The following is a 25596-nucleotide window of genomic DNA, read 5'->3' as shown; positions in this document are numbered from 1 at the left end:
AAGCACTATACGCATAATGGGATGGGAAGGCTGTGATAAATCTACTAGTATAAGTAATAACAGGCACTCATATACTGCTTGTTATTACACAGAGTGGGACGTATACCCGCTGTGTATTCAAGGCTGGGAAATTACCACCTCCTCTGCATTAATAAAGATGTCAGTGTCCAGGTCGGATTTTGTTGTATCTGTGATGGGAAGGGTTCAGGGAGCTACCCTGAAGATGTCAGATTGCTATTTAAAGCTCAAGTGGCTTACGCAGGTAGGAACATGCCAGGCTGCCAACAGCCTTTGCCAGGAGGAAGCCTAGCCTAACTCCTGTCAGGACACCTCTTTGCCAGACGGAGGGCAGGGCACAGGAAAAAGAAGCAGAAGCAAAATCTGTGCGGTGTAGCAGGGCAGGTGAGGGCTGGGAGGGCCAGGTAATCAGGTGAGTGCCCGGGGCCTTTGTGCCACTGAGGATTTTACTGCTGAAAGGTCGTGAGGAGACACAAAAACTTGACCAGATAGGCTGCATCAGCAAATAATTTTGATGTTGACAGTTATACCAGCAGAATTGGTTTTTTACCTGTTGTTGTTTTGTGGGAAGTGTTTTGGTGTACCTATAGATGCCTTAGTTTTTACTGGGATGGTTGCCTCTGCTCCAGGATCTTTAGCCAGGAACCAACACAAGTGCAGTGGCAAAGGGCTCCTAGGCTTGACATGGCTTACACCGGGGCAGCACCTTGAAAGCAACCCCAAAAGATATACTTTTGTTGCAAACCAAGAGAATTAGAAAAGCAATCAGAAGGAGACGCTGAGAAGAGAAAGGGTTAAAGCAGACTGCCACTGTGCTACAGTTATCTTAAGCTGGGGGAGACAGCAGTGGTCCAGGCATAGAAGAGTCAGAGGCTGTAGGAGATTATGGAGCCCAGCACTAATGGTAGCCTTTCCAATCTGATCTCCTTTTTAATGAAACCATAAATGCCAAAATATTCTTTTCTTTTTCTTCTTTTTTTTTTTTTTTGCTTTTTTGTTTTTCCAGGTACATACAGGCTGTGGTGAGCTTTAGACAGAAGAGAGGGACAGAGAACCTGCAAACAAAGCAGGTAGTGACAGGCGTGACCACCCAACATAGCTCATGGCAGAGTCCAGACGTGCAATTAAAGCAAAATTCGTCTCTCTCTTTTAGAACAGATTGACTGGAGTAGTATTGTCATTGAACCTCCAAGAGTCTTCTCAGGCTGTAGCAGTGTCAGCTCTCCCTGGGCTTATTTATTTGAGTCATTAATAAGTCATCAGAGCCATTCACTTTCCATATGAGGTTATGGGAGAAAGGAATGTCTGGGTGCTCCTTGGTAGTCAGAAAGGAAAGGCTGCCAAGGACAAGGAGCCCAAGCTGTGTGAGGCAGGCAGAGAAAGCTCTTCGATCTCTGGATCACACTGAGATTCATTAGTTTTTGAAGAAAAGATAGAAAATGTGATTATGCAGGGGGGGTGGGGGTGCAGCTGGAAGTCTGCCTGCTTGCAGTATAGTGAGCAGCTCAAAATTATAGCCTGTAAATACACGTACATATTTAACCTCTTAGAAGGGCTGTAGCTCCCCGCTGTAGTACAATCAGAATAGTAATACTTACCATCTAGATTGTGCTTTCTATTCTCAGAGCTTTGCCAGTGCTAGGTATTTTAATGTAAAGCGGGTGTGTAATCTGTGAACAGCATTTTAAGATTTTTGATTTCAGGGGGCACACATGATGTTATTTTGCACACTTCACAGAATAAAAGGAGGTTCAGACCCTTCTGCTCCGCCAGCGGGTTCATGGCGTCTTTAAGCCTTCTCCCAGGAGAGACTCTGGTGCAGGAGCTGATTTCTTCTCGGATCTGACCACCGTAGCCCTCAGTAATTATAGCAGCGTTGAAATTCCGAGCTAAAAACAGAAGTGCAGCATGTGCCTGTTCCCCATGTGATTCGGAAACCAGGAAATTGAAAGAGCCTGACTGAGAGGAGAGGGAGTGCAAAGCAATAGACACATCTAATATTTATCTCAAACCTGCTACGCCTGGGACGCAGGAGCTGTCATCTGCCGGAGCTGATTATGCATGCAGCCAAAGCAGAGCCTGATTGGGTGTAGTAGGACCTAAGGCGAGGGGGAGAGGGAGCGGAAAGAGAGTTCGGCTCGCCACACCGAAATGTAAACACTGCAAAGCGAGAGGGAGTATAACGCCTTTACGCTCCCAGCTGCAAGCGGCGGGCTCCTATGGCTCCGGCAGCGTACCTCTTGCGGGTTTAGCTGTGCCCGGCTTGATGAACAGAAGCAGAGACTTCGGAGGATCTCCTGCCTGTGGATATAAATAGGGGGCAATTGGGATGCGCTAGCTTTCTCCGGCGGCGCCGCAGCTCCTTCGTGCTCCGCGCCGCAGCTGGGACGGGGCAATGGACATGAACATGAAGAAGTTCACAGTGCGTCGGTTCTTCTCGGTCTATCTCCGCAAGAAATCTCGGTCAAAGAGCTCGAGCCTAAGTAGATTTGAGGTAAAATTCACCTTAACTTTGTTAAACGTAGCAAATACCGTTAGGTGCTGGTAACGGAAATATAAGAGAATGCCTGTGCTCACTGACGTGATAAATAGTTTAAGGTGATCCTTCCCTGGAGGTGGTGATGTTTGCACCTAATGTTCTTTGTTCCAGTGTAATTTAGTGCTTTTTCTCGGTAGTATTCAATACATTGCATAATATATTTAGTGTGTTGCTAAGGATCCTTTTATCAGCCTGGCAGGGGAGGAGGAGGAAGCTGGTTCAGGACATCGTGAAGTTGTGGGGAAATAATTACGGATCCACTTAAATTAGCACAAATGGCACCATACTTTGCAGTAGCCTCATATTTTAGTCTTCCTCCCCTGCGCACACACCATTCTTTCTCAGTGCCAGATTTCCAAATAATTAATCAATTTGCTAGTGCCTTTTATATATATGTTAGATAGGGGTTTTCTTGCTTGTTTGTAAGGTTCTCATACTTGCACAGATTTTTGCATTTATCTTCTCTCCTATGTATCCTGGTATTTTAATTTTTTTTTGTTGTTGTAAGGAGAAATTGGTCTTCAGGAGCAGGGGGACAATGTCACATTAAACCTACAATGATTTAGCAGTGTGGGGAGATGAAGGCAGTTCAAGTCAGAGGTATTAGCAGATAGGAATGTGTAAATGGGATAGAACCAGGATTTCTGCCTCCCTTCCTCGAACCATTGTTCTTCAGCCCTATATTTGGAGCTGTGAATAGTCGGCAGGATGTGAGATCAATTGAATAGATGTCAGTTATATTTATGTTGTTCACTTTATCATTGCAGATGATCTGCAACCTCTGCATTAAAATAGAGGTAGCTGGGGCCTGATTCCTTTCTGCCTCACATTTGTTTTATGCTGGTGTACTTCAATTGACCTCCGAGGAGTTACTCTGATTTGCACCGGTATTCCCAGGAAGAGGATTAATCTCATGCTGTGTGAATACATTTTAATATGTTATTTCCTTAGTGTCCTATTTAAAGTACCAGGTAATTGTTCAGACATAAAGTTCTTCATGTGTCATTGCTTAAACAGGACATGCAGAAAACCAGAGGGTTTGCCCAGGGTTTTTTGTTGTTTTGTTTTTTTTTCTTAACTTTAAAATCAGTTTTCTTGAAAAAATGATCACGTAAGGTACCTAATTTTATTTCACTCGCCAAATAGTCATGCTATGCGTTTAAAACAAACTAATAAATGAAAGTTGTTAAAGCTCCCTTCCTTGCACCAGCCCTGTCCCTCTAGGACTGAGGGGAGATGGGAGGAACCCTTCTCCTCCCGGTTGTGAATCCAGAATTGCAAAGGCTAATCTGAAAGGGATGTTCCTTGTAACGCACTGTAAATTCACCAGAGCCAACAGAAAGTAGACCTGGAGTCGCTGAGTTCCATGAAGGAGTTCTGAGACAGACGAGTGTCTTCGCAAGCTGCCAGCGTCGGGGTGCGATGGCAGGAGGGGAGGTGATGTTGGGACAGCAGGGCTCCGCCAGACCTCGTAACTTGTCGCGTGACAGTGCCATAGCTGGGGAGAGACTGATTCCACCACACTCATTATTTAACTTACTGGGTAATCTGGTGTGAATGACCAGTACGACTCAGCATTTGTAACAGGCCAGACTCTCGCTTCATTTAGAAAAAATCCAAAAAACAAAACAAAAGGCACAAACCCGCCCACCTTTACAATCCCTTTGATCATCAGTATTATGTTAGATTTACTGGAGTTTTTCCAATATCTATGAAATAGTTTTCCCTTACGTGGGTTGTCTTGTAATGATTTTTATTTTCTGATTTTAAATAATTTGCTTCAAGAAGCAGCCTGATATGTATCCTATCGCACATATACATTCAGAGCATTTTGTCCACTTTGCTCCTCTCTCCCTTGACTCGGCAGTAATGACCAACTTTATGCAAAGTGACTCGGTATTATAATGCAACAGGGAATAGGGGTTGTTCCATCCAGGAAGAAAAAATGATTCATAAAATCTGTTCTGCTATTTAAGTGTGAAAATCATCAGAGATGTTCCTGCTTAGAGGGGAAAAACCAAACATATGAACATCAGGCCCCCTCTGTGATTTCCATCCCCGAGTACTTCTGTGTATAAATTTGTAATTGCAGGCTAATGAGCGCTTGTCAGCCAAACAGAAAGCGCAAGGAAGCCTGTCGGTAGTTGGATTTTTAAAAATCAGGATATTCTTCATCCTAATGGGTAGATATTTTTAAAGAGGCAGTAAAAGCCACAGGTTATTACATCATGGAATGAGTAAAAGTAAAAGAAAAGGGGGGGGGGGGGGGGGGGGGGGGGGGAGAAATTTGGAGAAAACACATGTGGCATTACTCTGCTTAGCGTGCATTAGCTAATGTACCTGGCAGAAGTTACGTGTTGCTAGATGTCATCTGAAATATGAAAGGGGATTGTTGTTCCTAGATTGTGTGGGATTTTTGTTGTGCTCTTTTGGCCCAGGCACGAAAGAGAGTTGAAGGGTTTAAGATAGATACTCCTGGATTCAAGCCTTTGATATCTTTAAAATACCACCATTAGAATAGATTCAAAATAATATTCTATTAGTTATTAACATCATATGATTCATTACTTTTTCTACTGTGGTACTCTTCTACATTTCAAATTCACTTGCAATGAGCTTCATAACTTACAAAGCCAGGGATATAGATGCAGAAAATTACTTAGCAAATCACAGCTTGTAACTTGACCTTTACTTAATCATTTCATATGCCAATATCATTGCTATATCTGAGACAACAAGATCATTGCCTTATGTAGATGGCTAGGTTTCACAATTTGTCCTGCTAAAGGATGCAGAGCACACTCTGTAAATGAGATATTACAGGGGTTTTGTTTCATCTTGCCTAAAATGTGTGCCCTTCTTATTATTCTGGGAAAACCTGGCTGAAATTTGAACTTATTTGACTACACTTTTGATTTTTCAGTTTATATTATTTTTCAGTATGGCCTGCATTGCCCTTCATTTATAAGGTATCTAGTGATGTAATTTTATTAAATGTGCAGAGCCAAGTTTTGCCCTTCTGCATGCACACTGAGTTCTTATTGAAGTCAGCTGAAAATCCAGCAAAGTCAATGGGAACTGCATGTGTGCATCTGAGACAAGGGCTTTGTTTATGGTTCTTGCTGAGTGTTGATGAACATGAATGTGAAACCATCAGGAGCAAGTACACACAGTGTGGATCTGCTAAAGACTTTGAGCCCCAGTGGAATGCATCTTATAGCAGTGAGCAATATCCCTTGATTTATAACTCAAAAGTTAAATATGCCATTCGAATAAGCTAGGAAAGACCTAAGCATGCAAAGAATTTGATTATATTTATTCCTGTGACGCAGAAGCCTGCCTTTTTTTTTTTTTTTTTTTTTGAAAATGACCAATCAAAACATTGCCCTTGATTCTTTTGGGACATATTTCCGACTTTTGCATTCATGATGTATTTTTATTTCATTATTCTTATTCTTTAATTCTTTTAATTCTTGTTTTGTCTTACTGGTAGCAGCGACTCAAAATTCTGTTTGGACTATGTATGGGGCTTAGAGCCCACCACAGTTCTTGCAAATTTATTAAAAATTAATTTGCAGTCTGGTGTGTCTCGGCATAGTTGTGAGAGACAGGACCTCCTTAGGTTCCAGCACTGGCATGTAGGCAATGGAAACAAGCCTATGCCATCTGGTAAGGAATAGTGCAGAAGGACTGGCACTGGCTTTATAATACTTTGTTATGAGAGATTTTCGGTTCTAATCTTCGGCACTGATTTCCTACAGGCTTAAGTTGCAGCAGCTTTAGGAAAGTGGCCAGCAAATGCTGAGCTAGACTGCTCCTTTTGTACAGTGGACTGGGGCAATGTTTCACTTGCAAACACAAGTCCTTTATTCTGTCTTCTCTTTTTATGTTTATAGATAATCATTTTCTAGAAGATTGTATTCTTTATGTCATAGGTTGGATAGAAGGAGGCAAGTTAAAGAATGGAGATGGGGATTAGCAGCCCAAGATCAGCTCTGCAAGGTGCAAGTCCTGAGGCAGCTTTAAGGTTTTTTGGGTTTTTTTGCCTTGGTAATGCACATCTTTGTCATGTATGTTCTTGTTACAGCAGAAGTTACCAACACTACTGTAGTCTGACTTCCCCCAGCTGCAGGCAAGGGAAGGCATTTATGAGGAAATGCTGCAATTCTTGTAGTCTTGCATGGCTTGCTGGGCGGAAGGGAGGTAGGGCAGGCAAGGGAGAGCAGGAGGAGCGTGTAGTCCATCAGATAGGTCACTTGAGGAGCCAGGAAATCCAATTTTCAGGTTCATTTTTATAACCTGCTGTGTCATTACAGATGGTTTAGACCTGTGTGCCCTGCCTTCCCCATTTGTAAAATTAAAATGATGATGATTTTTTTCAAGTTCTTTGACACAATTCTACCTGTTTACATTGGTTTTGCTGTGAAGAGAGCTTACTCACATGTGTACACATTCATAATAAAGAAATTGCTCCCCAGGTCCCCAAATACTTCTGACTTTATCCCAAACAGTCTCTTGTGCCTCAGGCCTGCTATGTGCTCTTTCCCACAAGCCTCAAATTAACTGCTGAGCTACAAAAAGGAAAATTAAGCAGGTAGATGTAGGCATAACTTGTCCACAGAAAAATCATAGAAAAATAAGGCTGGGAGGGGTCTAAAATGCCTTAATCTAGACTCCCCCTCCTCCTCCTCAGGCAGCATCAGCTGTGTCTAAACTATTCTACCAAACACAGATGTTTTTCTAACCTCTTCTTAAAGACCTCCAACAGTAAATGCCTATAACCTCCTTAGGAGGTATATTTTACAACATTATCTTTAGTGTCTGAGAGCTTTTCTAATGTCTAACGCAAGTTTTTCTTACGGCAATTTAAGCCTGTGTCATCTTGTCCTGCCCATTGTAACTGTGAAAACCAGATTGTTTCCTTTTCTTTGCCACAGGATTTTTATGCACTTGAGAGCTTTTCAGGTCCCCATTCTTGGTCTTTGCTATAGGGTGGGAAAAATGGTTCTCATCCTCCCTGAAAGTTAGGGACTCGGGAGCATGACCCTGTGCCAGTCACAGCAACATTGAGAGGGAAGAAGGTCAACCTTTCTTTTGGATGCTTAATGGTCCCTTGCAAAAATCACTTATTTCAAAGGACCTTACCCTGTCAGAGAGCAATCAAAATTGTCATTTTATGCTCCATTTCCACCATCTAAATGCCTGCATAATGTCTTGATCCGATGGTATTTGGCATCCGGTTCACAGCTCACGGACCCTATCCACGGGCTCTGATGTCAGATCAATTCTGACACACATCACACGATTAAACACAGACTCTGGCCACGTATCCAGGGTACATGCGTGTTTGGGCATAGAGCAGGGGCCTGATATCCTCATGTAACAGGAGGGATCTTCATTTGGTTGTGGGATGGGTCCTGTCCGATCAACTGATAGGGCACGCACATGCATACCTTAAGCAACTGGTATGGTGAGCAGGTGTTTGGTCACGATCACGAACAAATGATGAAATGAATGAAACGGAGAGGTGTCTGTGGGCCAAGTAACGGCCTGGTTCCCTGAGCCTGGAGTATCTGTGTGTGGGACAGCTGAACCTGGTGGACTGGTTTGAAACTGTGGGCAGCTGAGCTCCTGCCTAGCAGTAATTTGGAGTAACTTGGTTTTATACAAGTGGAAAATCTGCAATTTTATTCTAGGTTTTAGCTTATAACGTTATGGCCTGTCTGACCCTGTGGCACAAAAAAGTCTGTTCTCAGAGGGCTGAGCTCTCCTGCACCTATTTTTACCAGCAGCATTCAATTCATCCATTTTTCTGCTAGTCTTAGGAGAGGACTCCTTTTGTGTGTGCTTTTTGCACTTCTGTCCTCACAGGTAGCTGGAAATATTTCTAAAGTAAGATAGAAATCAGAACAAAAAAACCTCCCCATGTTTATTTACCAGTTATTCAAGTAGAAATACTTTTCATCTAAATATTTGCTAGTTGGTTTCCTTTTGTTCACTTAAGACTTTCAAGTCCCAGTTCTGCAATGTTTCTGTAAAAGTATTTGCTGTTAAGAAAGACTCAAAGTACTGCAGGGAAGCAGCAGTTAGTTCTGCACTCAGGACACGCTCTCTCTCTCTATGTGTGTGTGTAAGAGTCATCAGCTCTTACAGGGCACAGTTTTTCTTCCTGGAGAACAAAGTCTCAGGAAATGGAAAAGAATGAGTAGATCACTGAATCTGCCTTGAAAATAGCTTCCTGACTGCGGATGTGTAAGGAAGCAAGCAATACATCTATTCAAGGTCCTCACAGCACAGCTACCGCTCGCACAGAAGGAAGTGCCTTCCAGGCAAAGAGTTTGGGATGCAGGTTCCCTCAGTGGGTGCGGGCATGGTCGCAGTGTGGCCACAGCATGGCTTTGAAGACTTTGCAGGGAGCAGCCATCCTTTAGCCGTGCAATCTCTTACTCCTCTGAAATGTGCCACCGGTATCAGTATTTCAGCAGAGCTGCTTTTACTGTGGCATGTGGGGCACCCTCTTCTAGCTGAGCGCCAGTTCAAGGATACTGGAAGTGCAAACCATTGAGACCACAGAAGACAAAACTGTGATGTTTCCAATGAGGAAAACCTTTTTCTCAGATTGAAGTCATAGTGTTAGGCATTGTGTAGAAGTACACGGGAGAGAAGGGGAGATACAGGCTGCTAGCATGCTTTCAGATGATAAGTAATAATAGTAATCTGCTAAATGCCAGATATCTTATCAAACCTAAATAAATGAGCTCGTATAAACTCCAGGTGTAATTAAAGGGTGTCATGCCTCTTTACTGCAGGGCCAGATTTGGACTTATGCACGACTGGCACAAGGCAGTAAATGGTTCTGTTCAAGAGCCATTAGGATTAAAATGAAGGCTTTATAAGGGGAGGAGGAAACTGAGTGCGTGGTTCTGTCTATAAAATTCACCTTTACCTGTTGTCACACAACAGAGGGTACGCACTCCTACTTCTTCTCAGAGGTACCACCCTCCAGACAAGTTTGTGGTACCCTCTTGCGATGTCCAGCAGGACAATGTCAGCTCAGTGCTGCAACATGGGGCTTTTTTAGGGATATCTGAGTGCTGGGTGGTTACAGTGTTGGTTCCTGCTATACGTTATGAATAAAGAGTCGTGGTGAGCTGAGAGTGACGGTAAGCAGGAAAAGAGATTTTTTTCTTTTCTCATTTTGTGTAAACATGTGGAATATGTTTTATGCTCGTGTATATATGTTCAAGGTCTGGAATTTTATGTTGTGCTTTTTTTCTGAAGTTCTGTAGAATTCAACAAGGAGAAAACTGGTATGATTAGACATTTTTTAAAGTTTATATGGAAATTTAGTTTAAAAAGTACAGAATTCAATAAAGGCTTTTTTTACTACAAATAATGAAATAATATGTAAAACATAATAAAAATGACATTTCTGTTTCAGAGAAATATTAGATGTTGGCCTTAAAAACTACAAAGAAAACACTCTGTGCTGAGTTTGAGTCTCTTCTATCATTTTTAACAAGACTGAGCCTTAGACATCTCCATATACAAATTAATGCAAAGATGTATTCCAGACTCAAAGCTTTACCACGTCCCTAGTTTGTTAGGGTTTTTACCTCTCTCTTTCATTTTTGGTGTAACAATAACAAGAATCTGTCTTTCCTTTTGGGAGAGAAGGAATCCAGTAATTATTCCAGCCAGCAATATGGCACAGGCTGCTGTATGCCATAAAGAGTAAATGAACTAGGTGATGGCGAGAACTGTTGAAAAATACTCAAAAATGTTTGAAAAAGCACAAGCCTAACAGTCTCAATGATCTGTGTATTGTAGAATGTGCTTTGGGACTGAGCCTTTTTTTGGGGTGGTAACACTCTGGAGAATTAGGGTGTGTTCTTGGCATTTTTCAAGCCTGACCATCTCACAGGTCTGTGCTTTGGTCCCATGTTTGGACGGAGGACTAACTGTGCTATGTAATTTATATGCGAAGTGGCAAGCACTGATAAATTGTACGAAAGAAAACCTCCATAATATATGCTTATACAGGTAATTGTCCTGACAAATAAGTAAAAGGTTTGGGTGGACATTTGGTTTTTTGGTCAGGGGAGAGTTTTTTCTTTTAGTGAAAATTTCTGTTGTTTTGCTAATGAGTAACAAAGAAAATCCTGCAGCAGTTCAGCTTTGTCTTCTCCACTTCCACGTTGAGGGCAACTAGTGGACAGATCCTGTGATTCTTGCAGATATCTTTAACTTCTGCATCAGCACATCTCCATGCCGGTTTTTCCTGTATGAGACAATCTCCGTCTGTGACTGGAAAATGCCTGGGACAGCAATTAAATGTTGTAATTGCATACGTTTTGAAGTCATCTGTCTAAATAGCTTAAACCCTGCTGGATCTGCTGCTAGTCTGCACAGTATCTTCTTTATTCCTGTATGATTATGCGTTCCAATTATTACTGAACTATAATCTGAAAGCAAAGCTTTATATTAGATTATTTGCATGACACAGCTCAAGACCATTTCATATCACTGAATTTGAATTTTTGATTACTAAATGTGTGCAGATGTTAAGTAGTAGAGACTTCAAAAGTTTTTCAATAACATTTCACTATGTCAAAAAGACCTGAAGCTTTTTCCTGGCAAGTAAAATCGCTACTTTTTCTTCCGAAATGAACTCCTTAACATTTCATTAAATCAGTAGCATCAAGATAGCTAAACCACGACATTTTCAAAACGTGAACAGTTTTCGTGTAATGGCAATACAAAGGAATTGTAAAGCGTTGGCGTTTTATGGCTGACTTCAAACACGTTGCAGAGCCTTAATTTGAAAGAATACATGCCTCTCTGGAGAAGATGGTATATCTGCCCTTGTTTTCCAGATTCTCGTACCCTTGGGAGTTACCTTCTCCTTCGCATGTGGCCAACCAGTGAAACAGGCACAAAAGGAGGAAAGGAAAGTGTGGTAGTTAATCCTAGCTCTTACTTCTACATTCTGTCAACTTCTCTTCAGCTTCTCCTTCCAGCATGTTTAGGCTCACTTGAGAAGTGGGTGGAAGTGTGTGATGTGAATCCACACAGAAAAAGCGCTGTGTGGTGTAAAGGCAGGAAAGCCCCTACTGAAGCAAGCATCAGCTAATCCCTCTCAGTCTCTCCAGCATTGCAAGGTTGTCTGGGTTTATGATGCCTGCCAGTCTGAGGTAATAAAACTGCTTTATTGAAGCTTCCTTTGTTCATGGAGATGTTTCAGCAATTGTAAAGCAGAAAATACATAAAGCTACCAAAGCAGAAGTTGGGCTGAACCAAGCTGAGGGGAGAGTGGGGAGAGACTCTGCTTTCTCCTTTAAAAACTTTTAATGTCCATTAGCCTTAGTTTGGTGGCTAACTCAAGCCTTTATGTCATAAGGATGAGCACTTTTTGGGCTTTAGCTCAGGTCTGAAACAAAGACAGTTGTGTGTACCATGTTAACTGCAAACTGATATGAGAAAAAAAAAAAAAATCACCAGTGTTCCCAGAGCTGGAGGGAACCCACAGTTTCCTATGATCTGTAACTGAAAATTCTTTTTTCCACGTGGTTTCAATTCTTTTTGCATTTGCAGAATTGAAGAATCCTTACTCTAAAAGCATAATTCAAACACACCTGCATTTTGTTTTTTTCCACATTTTTGTGAAAAAGTTACTGTCACTTCACAATATATCGAGCAGCAGTGCTGGTAAGGATGGTGGGCAGCAGAACTTACTATGCCTGCAGAGTAAGCGTGGATAATATTTACTCATCTACTGCCCTCTTGTTCCACCAGTGCAAATATGGCAGCATCCAGATGTTCTCTCTTCCCTTGCTATGGCTGTTAACGCCATCGATGCTATAGCATCCCTTCTTGCACAGCAGAGAAATTCAATCTGTATTTACTTTTCTCTGAAAGGCCGTGTGCTGAAAAAACTTGTCTAATGGCATCTTTTGCCTGATGGTATGAAATGAATTTCTAAAAGCCTTCTCAAGAACAGGGATTTTGTAATCTAGCAAACAAATTTATCTTTTTTCCCAGACAGGAAAACCCATCTGGGACCTTAGAAGGAATACCATTAACATTTCTGAGGACTGTCACTTCCAAAGCATGTATTAACTATACAGATTATCTGCCAAAAGATACCCATTTTATCCCAACTACCTTTTTTGAAAATATTCTCTCCAAACATCGGGATAAAGTTTACATGCCAATTTACTTTTGAAATTTCATGTACCTCTATGAAAGGGTGTAAGTTACCTATAAACATATTGTTTGCTTAGGAAAAGGTAATCATGCGAATGGTGTCAACTGCCTGTTCTTCCTCTGCTTGGTTTAAAAGTGTTTTCTCCTTCTGTAGAAGGCTTATAAAAGAAGCCATAAAATCCATTTGAGTAATGTTTGTATCGAAAGAAGTGGTGTAACAGGCAGACGTTTGTGATGTTATAGGAGGAGTTGTTCTTGGACATCTTTCTCTGTATGGAAGTTTTTCCCTAGAGTTGTAAGGAAAGTCTTTATGTTTTTAATTTAATATTTTCATCTTTCTCATAATGCATGTCAAATGAGTGGATTAAAAATGTAATCTTTTCTAATGCAGACAATCTGGGTCATTTCAAAACCAGAGCTTTTTGAAGAGTCTTATTTATGAAAAATAGATTAGTCCTTTGCTTCCTCTCTTGACCACTTGTTCTTTTATTGATTGGTTAGGTTTTTTCTCTGCCTCTTCTTTTGTGCTCATCTGCTCCTCCTCGTTGTTTTCCACATGCACGGCCGTGGTGATTATAAGCCATCCCTGGGGAAGTGGGGACTTACAAACCATTTAACATACTGCACACACCACAGCCACGAGAAAGTTTGCACTTTCCCCCTTGCTTTTTAAATCCGTTTGCTGGTGTGACATTTATGGGACTGAGACAGAAATAAGGATAGAGCTCTCTCCATGGAGTACGACTACGGTCTGCAAGCACTCATTTATCTTTCCGGTGATCAGAGAGGTGTTGCTGTCCGGGATTTTGTATCATCTCTTCAGGGAGGCACATCAACTCCCCATTTTCCAGGTAATGAGGAGAAGAAATTAAGTTGTTCTGCCCTCCTGGGATATGATTCTTTACTTTTGTCTTCAGGTTTTTCTTCCCTCTCATAAATAAAGATTGAGGATTTGAATGTGCTGTGTGCTGGCATGTAAACTCCCAAGGCTGGACCACAGAAATGCTGAGCTCTGCACACATGGAAACTGTGCCCCTGAGACCAGGCTCTTGGGTCCTGTTGTCTACCAAAACCCTCTCTTTGCTTTCTCAGATGTTTCCCTTGTAAGATAACAGCTCTGCTTTTTCCTTCTCCCTCACCCTTTCATTCATCTGATTCAGCTTTTTTAATTCATGCTTTAGACTCAGACAATGGGAATCACATGTTTCTGCTTTTCTTGTACTGCCTCTGTTTTGGTACTTTCCATCGTCAGCTCACTGAGGTAACTCAAGAGTCATCAGTAAAAACAAAGCTTTGTGTGAGGAAGTGCTGATTCAGAGGAGACACTCTGCTCCAAGACCAGACAGTGGTCAGATAGCTCCAAAGCAAATCCCAAATACAGAGCTTACTATGTATCTCAGAAATGTCACCCTCATATACCGTAGTCCTCACCTATTTCTCCTCAAATGGCTCTGCGTTCTGGCTTTCCATAGTTCAACTGTCTCGTGATTGTTTCTCTTTCAGGGAGAGCAGAAGGAAAAACTCCTAGAGAGTCCCCTTGCATCACAGGCTCCTGAATGTATTGTTGAGATTTTCATACCTATGACTCAACTCTGCTTCTAGCTGAGCACGAACGTCTGTCTGGGATTTTAGCTCTGTATAGTACCATTTTCACAGCACTGTACTCTGTTTTTAAAGCATAGTTACTATGACATCTACAGTATCTTGGAAAATAGTGAAGTAAAGCTACCTGTGTTACCAGTTTGCTTTGCATGACAACTTTTGTTCTTGTTTTGCCTCTGGGTTTTCACCCACCGGGTTTTCTTTTGAACTTCGAACAAAAAAACCTCAAAGTGAAAATAGCTGCCAACTTTGGTCCATTGTCATTTCAGATACATGAAGTCACGCAAAGCCCGATGGCTTTGCACGGCTTCTACTTGGTCATCATCCATTTCAACTTGCTGAAAGAAGTAAATTTGTATAGTTGTTCATCTTGGGATTTTCGTGACAAATTTTAAACTAGCCTGCATTAATTTAGGCATTTATGATAAAAAGCTCTTCTATCCATAGCACCTTATCTTGGTAGTTAAGGGCTGCTTCTCCTTTTAAATTTACAATGCTATAAAGCTGAAACCAGTGCAAACTTACACAATTCAAAGCAAATCAAATTTCTCTTCATCCCCCCCACCCCGGAATTGTAATCAGATCTGAGTCAGAAGAAAACTTGTATTGCTTTTGTTGTGACACGTAACACATTACCAGACTGGCATTGTTGTCGTTGATACAGCAGTATTCCTTCCTCCCTGCCAAAACACGAGATGTAACGGAATGCATTAATAACCTACTCTAGGTAAACCTCCTTGGCTTCTGTCTGTCTCCTGGTTGATGGCCTCAAGTTGCCAACAAGCACTACACCAAACAAATGTTGCCTTCTTTTTAAGTGCATCTTAAATTATTACCAACTTCTGGGCTAGCACAAAACTGGTGTCCTCATAACTGGATGTGTAAAGGAGAGCTATCGTCTGGCCAAGCCTGTGAACCTGTCAGGCTAAATTTGCTCGAGCAGGAGGTTAAAGTGTAGGATGGGAACACATCTGGATCTGAAATCTCAGTATACATTTGGCCTCTAAAATTATATTTAGCTTGTTAAATCTGGATCTCCCTTTTTCTCAGTGTAATTCTAACTGTTGCCTAACTGGATCTTAGCGAATGTTTTGTTCTTTCCTCCTAAATTGAAAATTCTTCAAGGCATAGGAGAGAGAAACAATCAAGTTGTAGGTGGCAGGCACTTTGATATATGTGTGTGCACCAAGAGTGTTGTATTCATGGAAAAATTTTCTCTATCAATCTATTTTCATTAAATAAAACCCAACTAAGCGAATTTTGAGCTGCTGAGTTCCCAACCAGCAGTGGATGGATGAGGTGTTCTGTTACCCCAGCAGAGGCCAAGTACCCTTGTATGCAAACCCAAATGTCAGGGTCTTGCATTGTTTTGCATTTACTTTTCTGAAATGGTGATCTGTCAGTGTGCCGCGTGTCTGTAGCGCAGTCATCTGAAGGGGATTGTGTGTGAACACAGGAAATTACTGAAAAAATGAATTGTTGATTTGGATTCAGTTTTAGCCTAGTTTCCTAAAGAAATAAGGCTTTATGCATCCCCTTACCCCCCGCCCCATTTTTTGGCCATTTGCTTTGAAACCATTGTCAAATTCAACAGAGATAGAAGAATAGCAATATTAAAGACATAATATTCATGTAAAACTCTTGAAAATAGGGGACTAGAGACAGAGACTTTGCTAGTACCCCAAAATGAACAGGGAGAGCAAGAGTGGAAGCATACTCCTTAGCCACTAAAGAAGCCAAGCAGAGGGAGATGGCAAGAGAGGGAGAATTTGATCAGAAACTGGGATTGATCGCTGCACTGTTTGCAGAACAGCTTCTGTACTTCAACACCAGGATGCAAGCTAGGATTTTTTTGTGAGGAGCGTATTTGGATTTGCTGCAGAAACAAGTGGATCGGTCTATTTACCTGTATATTTGGGCTTTGAGATACTATAGTCCCCAATAATGAGATTATTTATCATAATAGTGTGGTCTTTTACTAATATTTTCCCCGTGCTTTGAAATAAGCTAGCTCTTTTGTTTAAGCAATTCCTATTTCTAATCTAATGGGCGAGGCAGAAGAAGTAACTAGTATAGCAGTATTTTGTCAAGGTTACCAAGATGCTTTGGATATAAGGGGAGGCAACATAGCATGATGCTGGCTGTTTTTCTCTTTGGAATCCAGTGATTGTCTTTGTGTTGAAATATATTAAAGACGTTTGTTTGAAACTACTTACAATATGGTGTACTGAGGGGGAAAAAAACAGGCACTGTACTATAATTTATGGAGAAAAAACTCACAGAACTTAACATCAAATGACTGATGTATCAGTAGAATTATTTTAACAATCCTATAGATATTAATAGAAGGTGTAGGCTGCCAAAGTAAGAATTCATCAGAAAAATTATCATAGTGCAATAACTCACAAGGTTTTAGAATGCTCGTTACAGAATTATAATAGAGCATCAGCGTTTGCTTGAAACATCCTGTGCAGCTAGCTGATATTGGCTTTGCTGACATGAATAATTAATTTCTCTGGATAAAAGTGGATATTTAGACTGTCTAGTAAGAATGGCTTTGGAGTGTGCAATAAGGAGTCCTCAGGCAAGAATGTTTGGAGCAAGCAAGTCTGGGAAGAATTTTGGTTTTTACTTGTGCTTTCATTGGAATAATGCATTATAATAATTACTACAAAATTCTATTGGATAGGACTATATTTATATGCTATCAGATTACTTAGTTCGATGTCTTATATTTGCATGCTGAACGGTCAAGTGTGTCAATATACAAAATGTTGACATATTTTGATGATTGTGGGATGTGTAAATAGCAAAGCAAGCTTTCTGCATGGTGACACTGGAGCTGCTAAATTTCTTAGCTAAGCTCTGGCTATGCACCTGTGCCCCACAACCTGGAATTAAAACTGACCTGTGTTGTACAGCCTCCTTATACTTTGCCTCTGAATTACATGAGACGTTAATGCATACAGGAGAGAAGAGGACTTACGTGGGCGCATATGACAAATGTTTTACGCTAACCAGATTATACACGTCTCTTTGTCAGACAGTCTGTTCTGTTGTTTGCAATGAAGGGAACGTAAGCAAATAATGCCTAGTGGTATTTTGCTCCTTTTTAGGACAGTTTCTGAACAGGATTCAGATTATACAACATATAAGGAATATGTTGTAATTACAGCCATATTTTGTGTGTGTGTGTGTATAGCATTTATATGAATAATGCATGTAACAGTGTAAATACATATAGTATGGCAGTTTTAGTATGGAAAAAGCTACTAAGAAGATTAGAGTTTGATCTCATAACACCATACACGCAACCTCTCATTGACTCAGAGTGAAGGTTTATTTAGTTCTGCTGGACACCAAACAGATTAGCAGCTCAGGTTTTTGCTGCTGACATTCCTTTTGGACTGAAAATTACTACAAAGTTCACTCTTTTTATTCATGGAAACGTCTCCCCAAAAATGCTATTGTGTAACTTATTTTAAAAATTGATTCTCCCTTTCAGGATCCTCATTTCTCTTAAAGTGATTTTCAGGGTATGACTGAACAATTTCTGACCTTGTTCCTTCCCTTTTGTTCTCATGATCGAGTCGTTTTTCTAGATCATCTCCTGTCCCCCCAGGTGTAGGCTTTTCCCTTTTGGTCTTTAAGAGGCTCTTCCTGCCCCTGACAAGTGCTGCTAAAGAAATCATCTTTTTCCCAGTTGCTTCAGATGCATCTTCTGTTCCAAAGCTGAAGCCCGTCTTGTAGACTAAGCCACTTCCCTCCCCTTGTTTAAATATCTTACAAACACCCATTGTCGCCACTAACTGAAGCAAACAAGCTCAGCAGAGCGTGTCATGCTGCAAGTGTCCTTTCCTTGAAACTCCTGTCATCCTTCTGTTGCCTTCACTTCCGCTCTGTAGCCTTTCCCTTTGTGCTCCCGTCTGGCGTCGCAGCAAAGGCCGTTGGACCCCTTTGGCCAGGGAATGCCTGCTAGTCATTAAGGGCAGACCCCCGTTCATATTGGAGTCCGAAGTAGTGAGCTGTGCTAACCATTGCGCAGGCATTTTTCTAGTCCATGCTATGCACTATCTACTAGTGATGTACACAGGTTTTCACCCAGCAAAATGAAATGTGAAATCACTAATTGCATACCTTTCTGGAGTTTTCCAACTATCTGTGATGTTTTACGAGGTCCTCCAGCTCTTGCTTTCATAGTTAGTGATATCGGGGAAACAAATGACTTGCACCCAACGCTCCCCCTTAGCTGTCAATGCATTTACTAGCATAATGTTAGGCTGTCAGAGTTATTGATTCTGTGAGATAATCAAAACTGTTTGCATGATTATAATCATAAAACTCCAAAGCAGAATTCCAGACGTTTCTTTTGATCCAAATCACAGATTTCTGGAGTACTGAAGGGCTCCATTTCATGATGATAAATAGTTCCTTCTTACGGAGGATACCTGCGCTATCAAGCTTCCCTGGTATTAGTGCATGTGTGTTGTATTTCACGACCAATCCCTACCTCCATGCCGCCCGTTCACAAGCTACTTGTTATTGTAAGAAACTCGAAGATGGGAAACGCTCTGTTTACTTGCTGTGCAAGTGTCCTTCAGACCAGACGCACTCCCCGTGGCGTGGACACTGGATTGCTGTTCTTTACTGTCTCACCGTGGTGGGCCCATGCATACTCATCTCTCCTGATTTCAGTTGTGCTGCGGCCAACTTCTTGAGACCCAGCTGTCTGCTTACTACTCCTACGCTAAAGACACTTCAAGTGTCTCTGGACCAACCAACACAGAACTCCCAGTAGTCTGTAAGTACGCTTTTCCCAGAGCTTTCATCATGTACGCGCTCTGGATTCACGTTCAGGGGCTCCCGGTAGCTTGAGCAAAGAGACACAGGTATTGTAAGGTTTCGAAACCCAATTTGTTTTATCTTACTTATGGGGAGGGGAAAAAAAAAAAAGGAAGTGTCAAAAAAAAGAAAAAAGTTTGCATATGTTTCATTGCCTTTGTTTCTTCCCCTACTTAGGTGTTCTTTGGCTTTGATCAGGCTGCTCTAAGGGGTTTTATGGATTTATATTCAGATCTCTGTTTCTGATTAATCTTAGGAAAAAGTTTTCTACTGTACCCAATCCTCTACAGCTTCTCATCCCAATTACTCTTCTGAAAGGATTTGTGCTCTAACTGCATTGTTTCTTTTCCTGACTAGTCACATTCAACAATACCCCTCTCTGGAGGGGTGTATAAACAGGAAAACAACTAAATATAGATCACAGACAGAGAAGGAATAGAATGCAACAGTGTGCATAAAGAGGAGGAGTGCTTCGACAGATGGTGTAGGGCCTAGAGGAAATCTGGAGGGAGAGGGAAAGAGGCTTGAGAATGAACAGAAGAGGTGAAAAAAAGAAAAAAAAATAGATTTACCCACGGCGTAACTGGTCTATGGGAGAAAGGAGGTGGACAGAACATCCCTCTGTTCCCTGGAGCAGCCTGCAATGAACTGGGTTAGCATGACTAGAGAACAGGGGCCAAACCAGACTTGAAATCTTGTTTACTTTGCGAGCATCTGCCGCCTTGATCACAAGCTGGTCAGCAGAACAGTCCTGGGTACCGCAGCCGCCACCCCCCGGGCAGTCTGCTTTGGCGGAGCAGAGGGCAGGAGAGGTTAGTCTTTGTATTAAACAGAATATAGGCGTTATTTAATGGAAAGGCAAACCACGAGAAATTTATTGAGGTGCTATTACAGACATCTTCCTGCCTCGGTCTCTTACTGGTTTTAGTTTTATTCTCTTCTGTATTAACACAAGTTGCTGACCTAGAGCAATCTAACAGGCTCCAGTCAGCAGACTGGCTTAGAGGAGAAGAGGGGCCTTACATCTCTCCTCCTCCTCACTGCAGCCCTTACCCAGCTCCTGCCCAAGCCAGGTAGGACGCGACTGTGGTGCGTTACTGCGTGCTTGCACCCACCAAGACCCGGCTGTATTTCAAGCTACCGCTCACTGCAACTCTCAGCAGGCATGCGTTGCTATAAGTGACTCTAAATTGGGAAGATTTACCGCTCCTGCGGTGGGTTATCTGCCTTGCAGCAATGGCAGCAGAAGGGAACGGGTGGCCACGCTTCGGCAGCCTGCAGACGACTGCTTGGTGTGTTAGCTCAAATCACGGATGGAGCAGGGCTGGCACTAACGCACCAGCCTGCGAACTAGGGCAGCAATGGGCTGACGTACGATCTCTTTGCTGCCTCCGACACAGGGGCAGTATTCTCCAAGGGAGATGGAGCAAATGGTGGGGAAGCAAAACCATCTTTGATTGCCATTGCTAAATCTGCTGAACCCTGATGGTCAGAGCCTCAGGTCATCCGTGGAAGGACACCCAGGGATCTGTGCAAATTAGGGCTGGATTCAGAACCTTCTGCTGCTTCTTTCCGGGCTCAAGTGGCTTCTCTACAAGTGCATGCTGTCCTTCTTTTCCTCAGCATCCTTCCAACAGATCTGCACAGACTAAACTCTTAGTTGCTGATGATCTCTTTCTGGAACGGTGATGATTACATGGGGCTTTTTATATTGCCAAGCAATTTTACACTGTTTCGCTTTCTCTTCTATTTTTAAGTCTGCAATTACTCATATTTCTTGTTTAGAAACACATTTGGAAAAAATGTAGTGACAACAAATAGCCATCCTATGTCCCATTTAATGTTTAGAAACACTCTTCATCCTATATTTTATTTTTGAAGTGAGACATGTTCATTTCAGGGAAATTTTTGTTGTTTGAGCAAGCATGAAGAAAAATAAGATCATTATAGAAGAAGCTATAAGAGGCTTAGTTTTCTGGAAATTAGGCAAGTAGCACAGGTGATAGAATTTTATAATGTTCTAAAATGAGGAATAATTCAGTTTAGGTTTTTTTTTAAATTTCACTAACTTGTTTAGAAGAATATTATGTTACAGTTGATTTATTTTTTACAAACCAAATATGTCTGTATGAGTATTGTTGGGTTTAAAGCACCAGAGACCTAAGTCTGATATTCATCTGATTGTGCAAAGGCATGTCATCTTTGATGAGACTATATCTTATATGCACAAGTCTTTGCAGGATTGAAGCAAGGGTCTTTGTACTTTTTCACTGTTTCACCCAAGTACCTCAAGGTTCAGTTTTTTCAGAAAGTGATCATAAGGAACTTATTAATTTTGATATTTTGTGAGTTTTCGGTCTTAGAATATTTTAATATTGCCACAACCCATACAGAAGGACACAGAAGTTGGTAAAAATAAATTCTCTGATAGGAGAAACATTTGTAAAGATCATTTTTAATATAGCCTGAAGTCTAAAACATTCTCTTGCACTTGTAATTACTCAAGCTTTGAAATCAAAGATATGTGTAGTCAGATATTTTGGAATGAGTTTACTTTTTTTGATCTTACTGTGCAAAAATACAACTTACTGTTGAGGAAGAACCAGTAATTGCATTTATATTACAGTAGAAAATTACGGGGAGCAAAGGCAACGTACACCGTTTGTTCAGTAGTCTTCAAAATACCGCAGACTGGCTCCGCTCCATATTGTCCTCAGTGGTAAAATCTATGGCTGTAGCTGGAAGGTTTTGGTTTTATTTCCTGATTTCAGACTGTCAGAGCAGGTACTTTACTGTTTGAAAAGATTAGACTTATCAGAGCACAATAATAAAAGACCACAAATCTTACTACTTCTGTCCCCAGTAACACGAAGGTGCCCCTGGCAGGAGGACCAGTGCAGGGAAGGCTGCAGAGTGCTGTACCCATCCAGGGCCAAATAGAAATACACTACTGGTCCTTTAGAGCCGGGGGCCTACTGCAAACTCCAAGTTATTCCAAGACTTTTTTTTTTTTACCAAGGAGGTTATCTAAGAATTTGGATTATTTTCTAACGTGGTATTAATTGGCATTACTTCTGATGTTGAAAGTCTTTACTGGCAATATTTGTTTACATGTGTCTAATCTGTGTTAGACAAGTAACCATGAATTAACAAGAAAGTAAATGGTCAAGAATCTGGTTTCTATATACTAAATAAAGCTTATAGTCATATATTGGTAATGGAACTCTGCATTTTTGGAGCTCTACATATTAGCTCTTATTCTAAAAGTATATAATATCTTATGCAAATTCAAATGTTAAATATTTATGTGAGATGGTAATTCAAACGGACAATCAGGTAGCGATGAGTTGAAGCCTTCAGTTTCTTTACCCAACACACACACATACAGCACTGCAGATTTTCCATGGGCCCTGCCTGCTTTCCCCAGTTCTGGCTCCTGATGCCATCAGCAGCCTTGCTGCAGTCCCTGGATGCGCACAGGCGCGTGCACACAAATTCATGCACGCGTGCATACACGCGCCTGCCTCTCCAACCTTGTCCGTGCTCCGGACAGCCCACTTCACAGACTTTCGAGCCTGTCCCCACCTGGGCACCTGCAGCCACCACAGCCTGACTCCTTTGGTGCGTGCCCTGAGCCTTGGGCGTGCCTGAGAAGAGGCTGCGATGTGATGGGGGAATGAGGGATTACAAATACTTTGCTTTTTAAGATGTTTTGCCACACCAGAGATGTAAGAGGAGCGGTGAGCTTTCAATTCAGTTGAGGAGCCATTATTATGACTCGGGCTGTTCTGTGTTGGTGCCCAGCAGCTAAGTAAGAACAGGACGTGGCTGTGCTAGGTGCTTTGATTGCGAAGACAGAAAATGCCCTGAGGACTTTGTAAGTAGGGGATGTGATGGGGGGCTGGCAATAAGGGGCTGTAGCAGAGAGAGGAAGTTCAGCAAAACTCAGACTGATGTGAAGATGCAGTGCTTCTGGAAGGGAGGAAGGCTCACCTAAAACTAAATCTAAAATGAGAGGAGAAGGGAGGAGAGAGGAACATGGCAGAGAAGAGGAGAGGAGGCACAGCGAAGTAAAAGGCAGAGAAACAAGGGTGCAGAGAGGGTTGGAGTGAACAAGCAATCAACACAAGGCTGAGAAGCTCTAGTCAAAAGTATACAGAGTGCTGGATGTCTGGAAGAAAAACCTGTTTTGACTGTTTCAGCAGCTGTTCTGCCAGCTGGTTTTGTACTCTGCAAATCTTACCCGTCCGCCCTCCCCAAAGCACACTGTGGTGAATCACAACTGGTAACTCCTCCTGCCATAGATGCAGAGTTTGAGCTGAGGAAAGCTAATATCCTCTGGTGTTTCCAGTTTTTGACTGGAAATCCTGTGAGTGATAGATAATCTACAGGCTCGCACTTTTTCTAGTGTAAGAAAGTCCAGCAAAGAACATGCAGCTTGCACCCGCAGTATTACAGGGGAATGCAATAAAACATCTCCCTGAAAGATGGAAGCAAACCCAACAGAAGGACTGTAGCTGGTCAAAGTTACATCTGTGTACCAGGCAACAGTTCTTTTTCATGTTCACAAATAACAAAGCTAGGCCAGCAAAAGCTTGATGTTGTAGATCAAACCTAAAACACTGGTAACATAAGCCCAGCAAACTTCATTTCCCATTTGCAATAACATCTTTTCCAAGTTAGATTTTGCTGGTTTGTAGCTCATTCAGTAGAGCATTGCTGGCAATCTGCCAATTAAGATTTTGTTTAAGCACTTTACTAAAAGTAGAACCTGCCCTTTGCAATATCCACTGCATGTGCATGGGGCTACAGTCATGATCCAGAAAATATCACTACCCTGATGCTACTAAGTTATTATCCATATGTTTTTTCTAGATCATGTTTTTATTATTCTGTAATACAGAAATGCTAATAATTCTAAAATCTTACTTGCACTTTACTTTTTACATGATTCATGTACTTTGCATTCTCCTAAGCTTGGACAATGAATCTAAGCCAACAGATTTGTGGGGTTTTTGTCTTTACAGTCAGAGTCCACTGTGTTAATTTTATTGGAAAAAAATGGGCCCACAGACCTAAATGCTCATTTGTCAAGGTCATTAGCTATTGAGAATATACGGCCCATGCCAGTTTTTTAAAAAATGCTGTGTTTATTTCTGTAGAGTATATGGGACTAGAGAGAAAAACATTTGTGTGGCTGTATCGCTACAAAGTGTTAGACGTGTGCAAAAAATATATTTTTTTAATATCACTTCACTTGATGATATGTTTAAGCAAGGACTTCAACATAAAATTTAGGTCTTGAATATAAAATTATAACATACGTTTTTGAGCACCTAAGCCAACGTTACTTGCTGAGACAAGGTTCAATTTAACATGGAATATAAGAGTAGTACTTTAGAGTACAATGAAAGCTAAAGCTCAAGGCTTAACTATTATAAATTCACTCTGAGGCCTTGACTGAGGCTTGGACTGATGTGATGGCCTCTTAGATCAAGTTTTCATCCGAAGGGAACTTTTTTCTTGCACTGTGTGTGTAGTACTGCAAACTGTATAAAACAGCAATAGCAACCTACAAATGCATGCTCCCAGCCCTGTGCTTATCGTGAGTGTGCATTTCCAGCTGGATGCAAGTCAATAAGCATCTGATAGTAAATTGGACTGTGATACCGAGTAACATTTCCAACTATAAGTCAGAAGAAAGAGTTATTTTCTATGAGCACAAGGTGCACGCAGACAACCAATTTTCTGTTGGCATTGCACGTTATGGTGCAGTCATTCACTGGGCTGCCTGGGCAAGTGATTCAGGGCTGCCGGCATCTGAGCTCGCTGCCATAAGCAACACGGGCTGGGTTTTTTCTAAACCTTCCTCAGTACTTCTAGTACTTCTTATGATCCTCTTCCTTTGAGGTCTGTCTGTAAGATCATGGGCTCTATAGTGTCATGTGAACTAAGCATTAATGTGGAAAAACAAATCAGTAATACACAGCACGCTTGCATCACCAAGTGAAGGTCCAGCTCTTAGGCTATCTTGGGCACTAGTTTTCCCACCAGTTAATGTAAAAGCCTAACGCATCCTCTTCCTGGAAGTTTTGTCCCCTTACAGGGGACAGGATGTAGTAAAAATAACCTCTAGCCTATAGATATCTAAACAATGAAACTACCGATACAACTTTGGGAGAGGGGTGTTGCCCCTGAGCTATTTATTAACACTGGGCAGCAGCAGGAGGCAAAACTAGTTTCAGTAGATTTAGCTTAGTAAAAACCTCTCCTGAGGGTAGAATATAATTTCTTCCTCATTTTGTTTTCAGCGAATAGTTGAGATAGGGTAGAAATATACTTTCCCTTTGAGGAGCAGAGCAGTTTGTTTTAAATTTCCACGGTAATCT

General features: G+C 41.5%; 1 protein-coding gene across 1 annotated transcript in view; it reads left to right on the top strand.

The window, feature by feature from the left end:
* Nucleotides 1-2000: 2000 nt before the first annotated feature.
* RPS6KA2 (ribosomal protein S6 kinase A2) overlaps nt 2001-25596 on the top strand; it is a 176367-nt gene continuing 152771 nt past the window's right edge. The window contains exon 1 of the mRNA XM_054820218.1: nt 2001-2512. Coding sequence (XP_054676193.1) covers nt 2414-2512 — 99 coding nt within the window. The 5' untranslated portion in view covers nt 2001-2413. The remainder of the gene's footprint in view (nt 2513-25596) is intronic.

Source organism: Grus americana, chromosome 3, assembly GCF_028858705.1.
Source record: "Grus americana isolate bGruAme1 chromosome 3, bGruAme1.mat, whole genome shotgun sequence".
In the NCBI taxonomy this organism is placed as follows: domain Eukaryota; kingdom Metazoa; phylum Chordata; class Aves; order Gruiformes; family Gruidae; genus Grus; species Grus americana.
The sequence above is the reverse complement of the archived record's forward strand: the minus strand, read 5'-3'. Positions and strand labels throughout refer to the sequence as shown.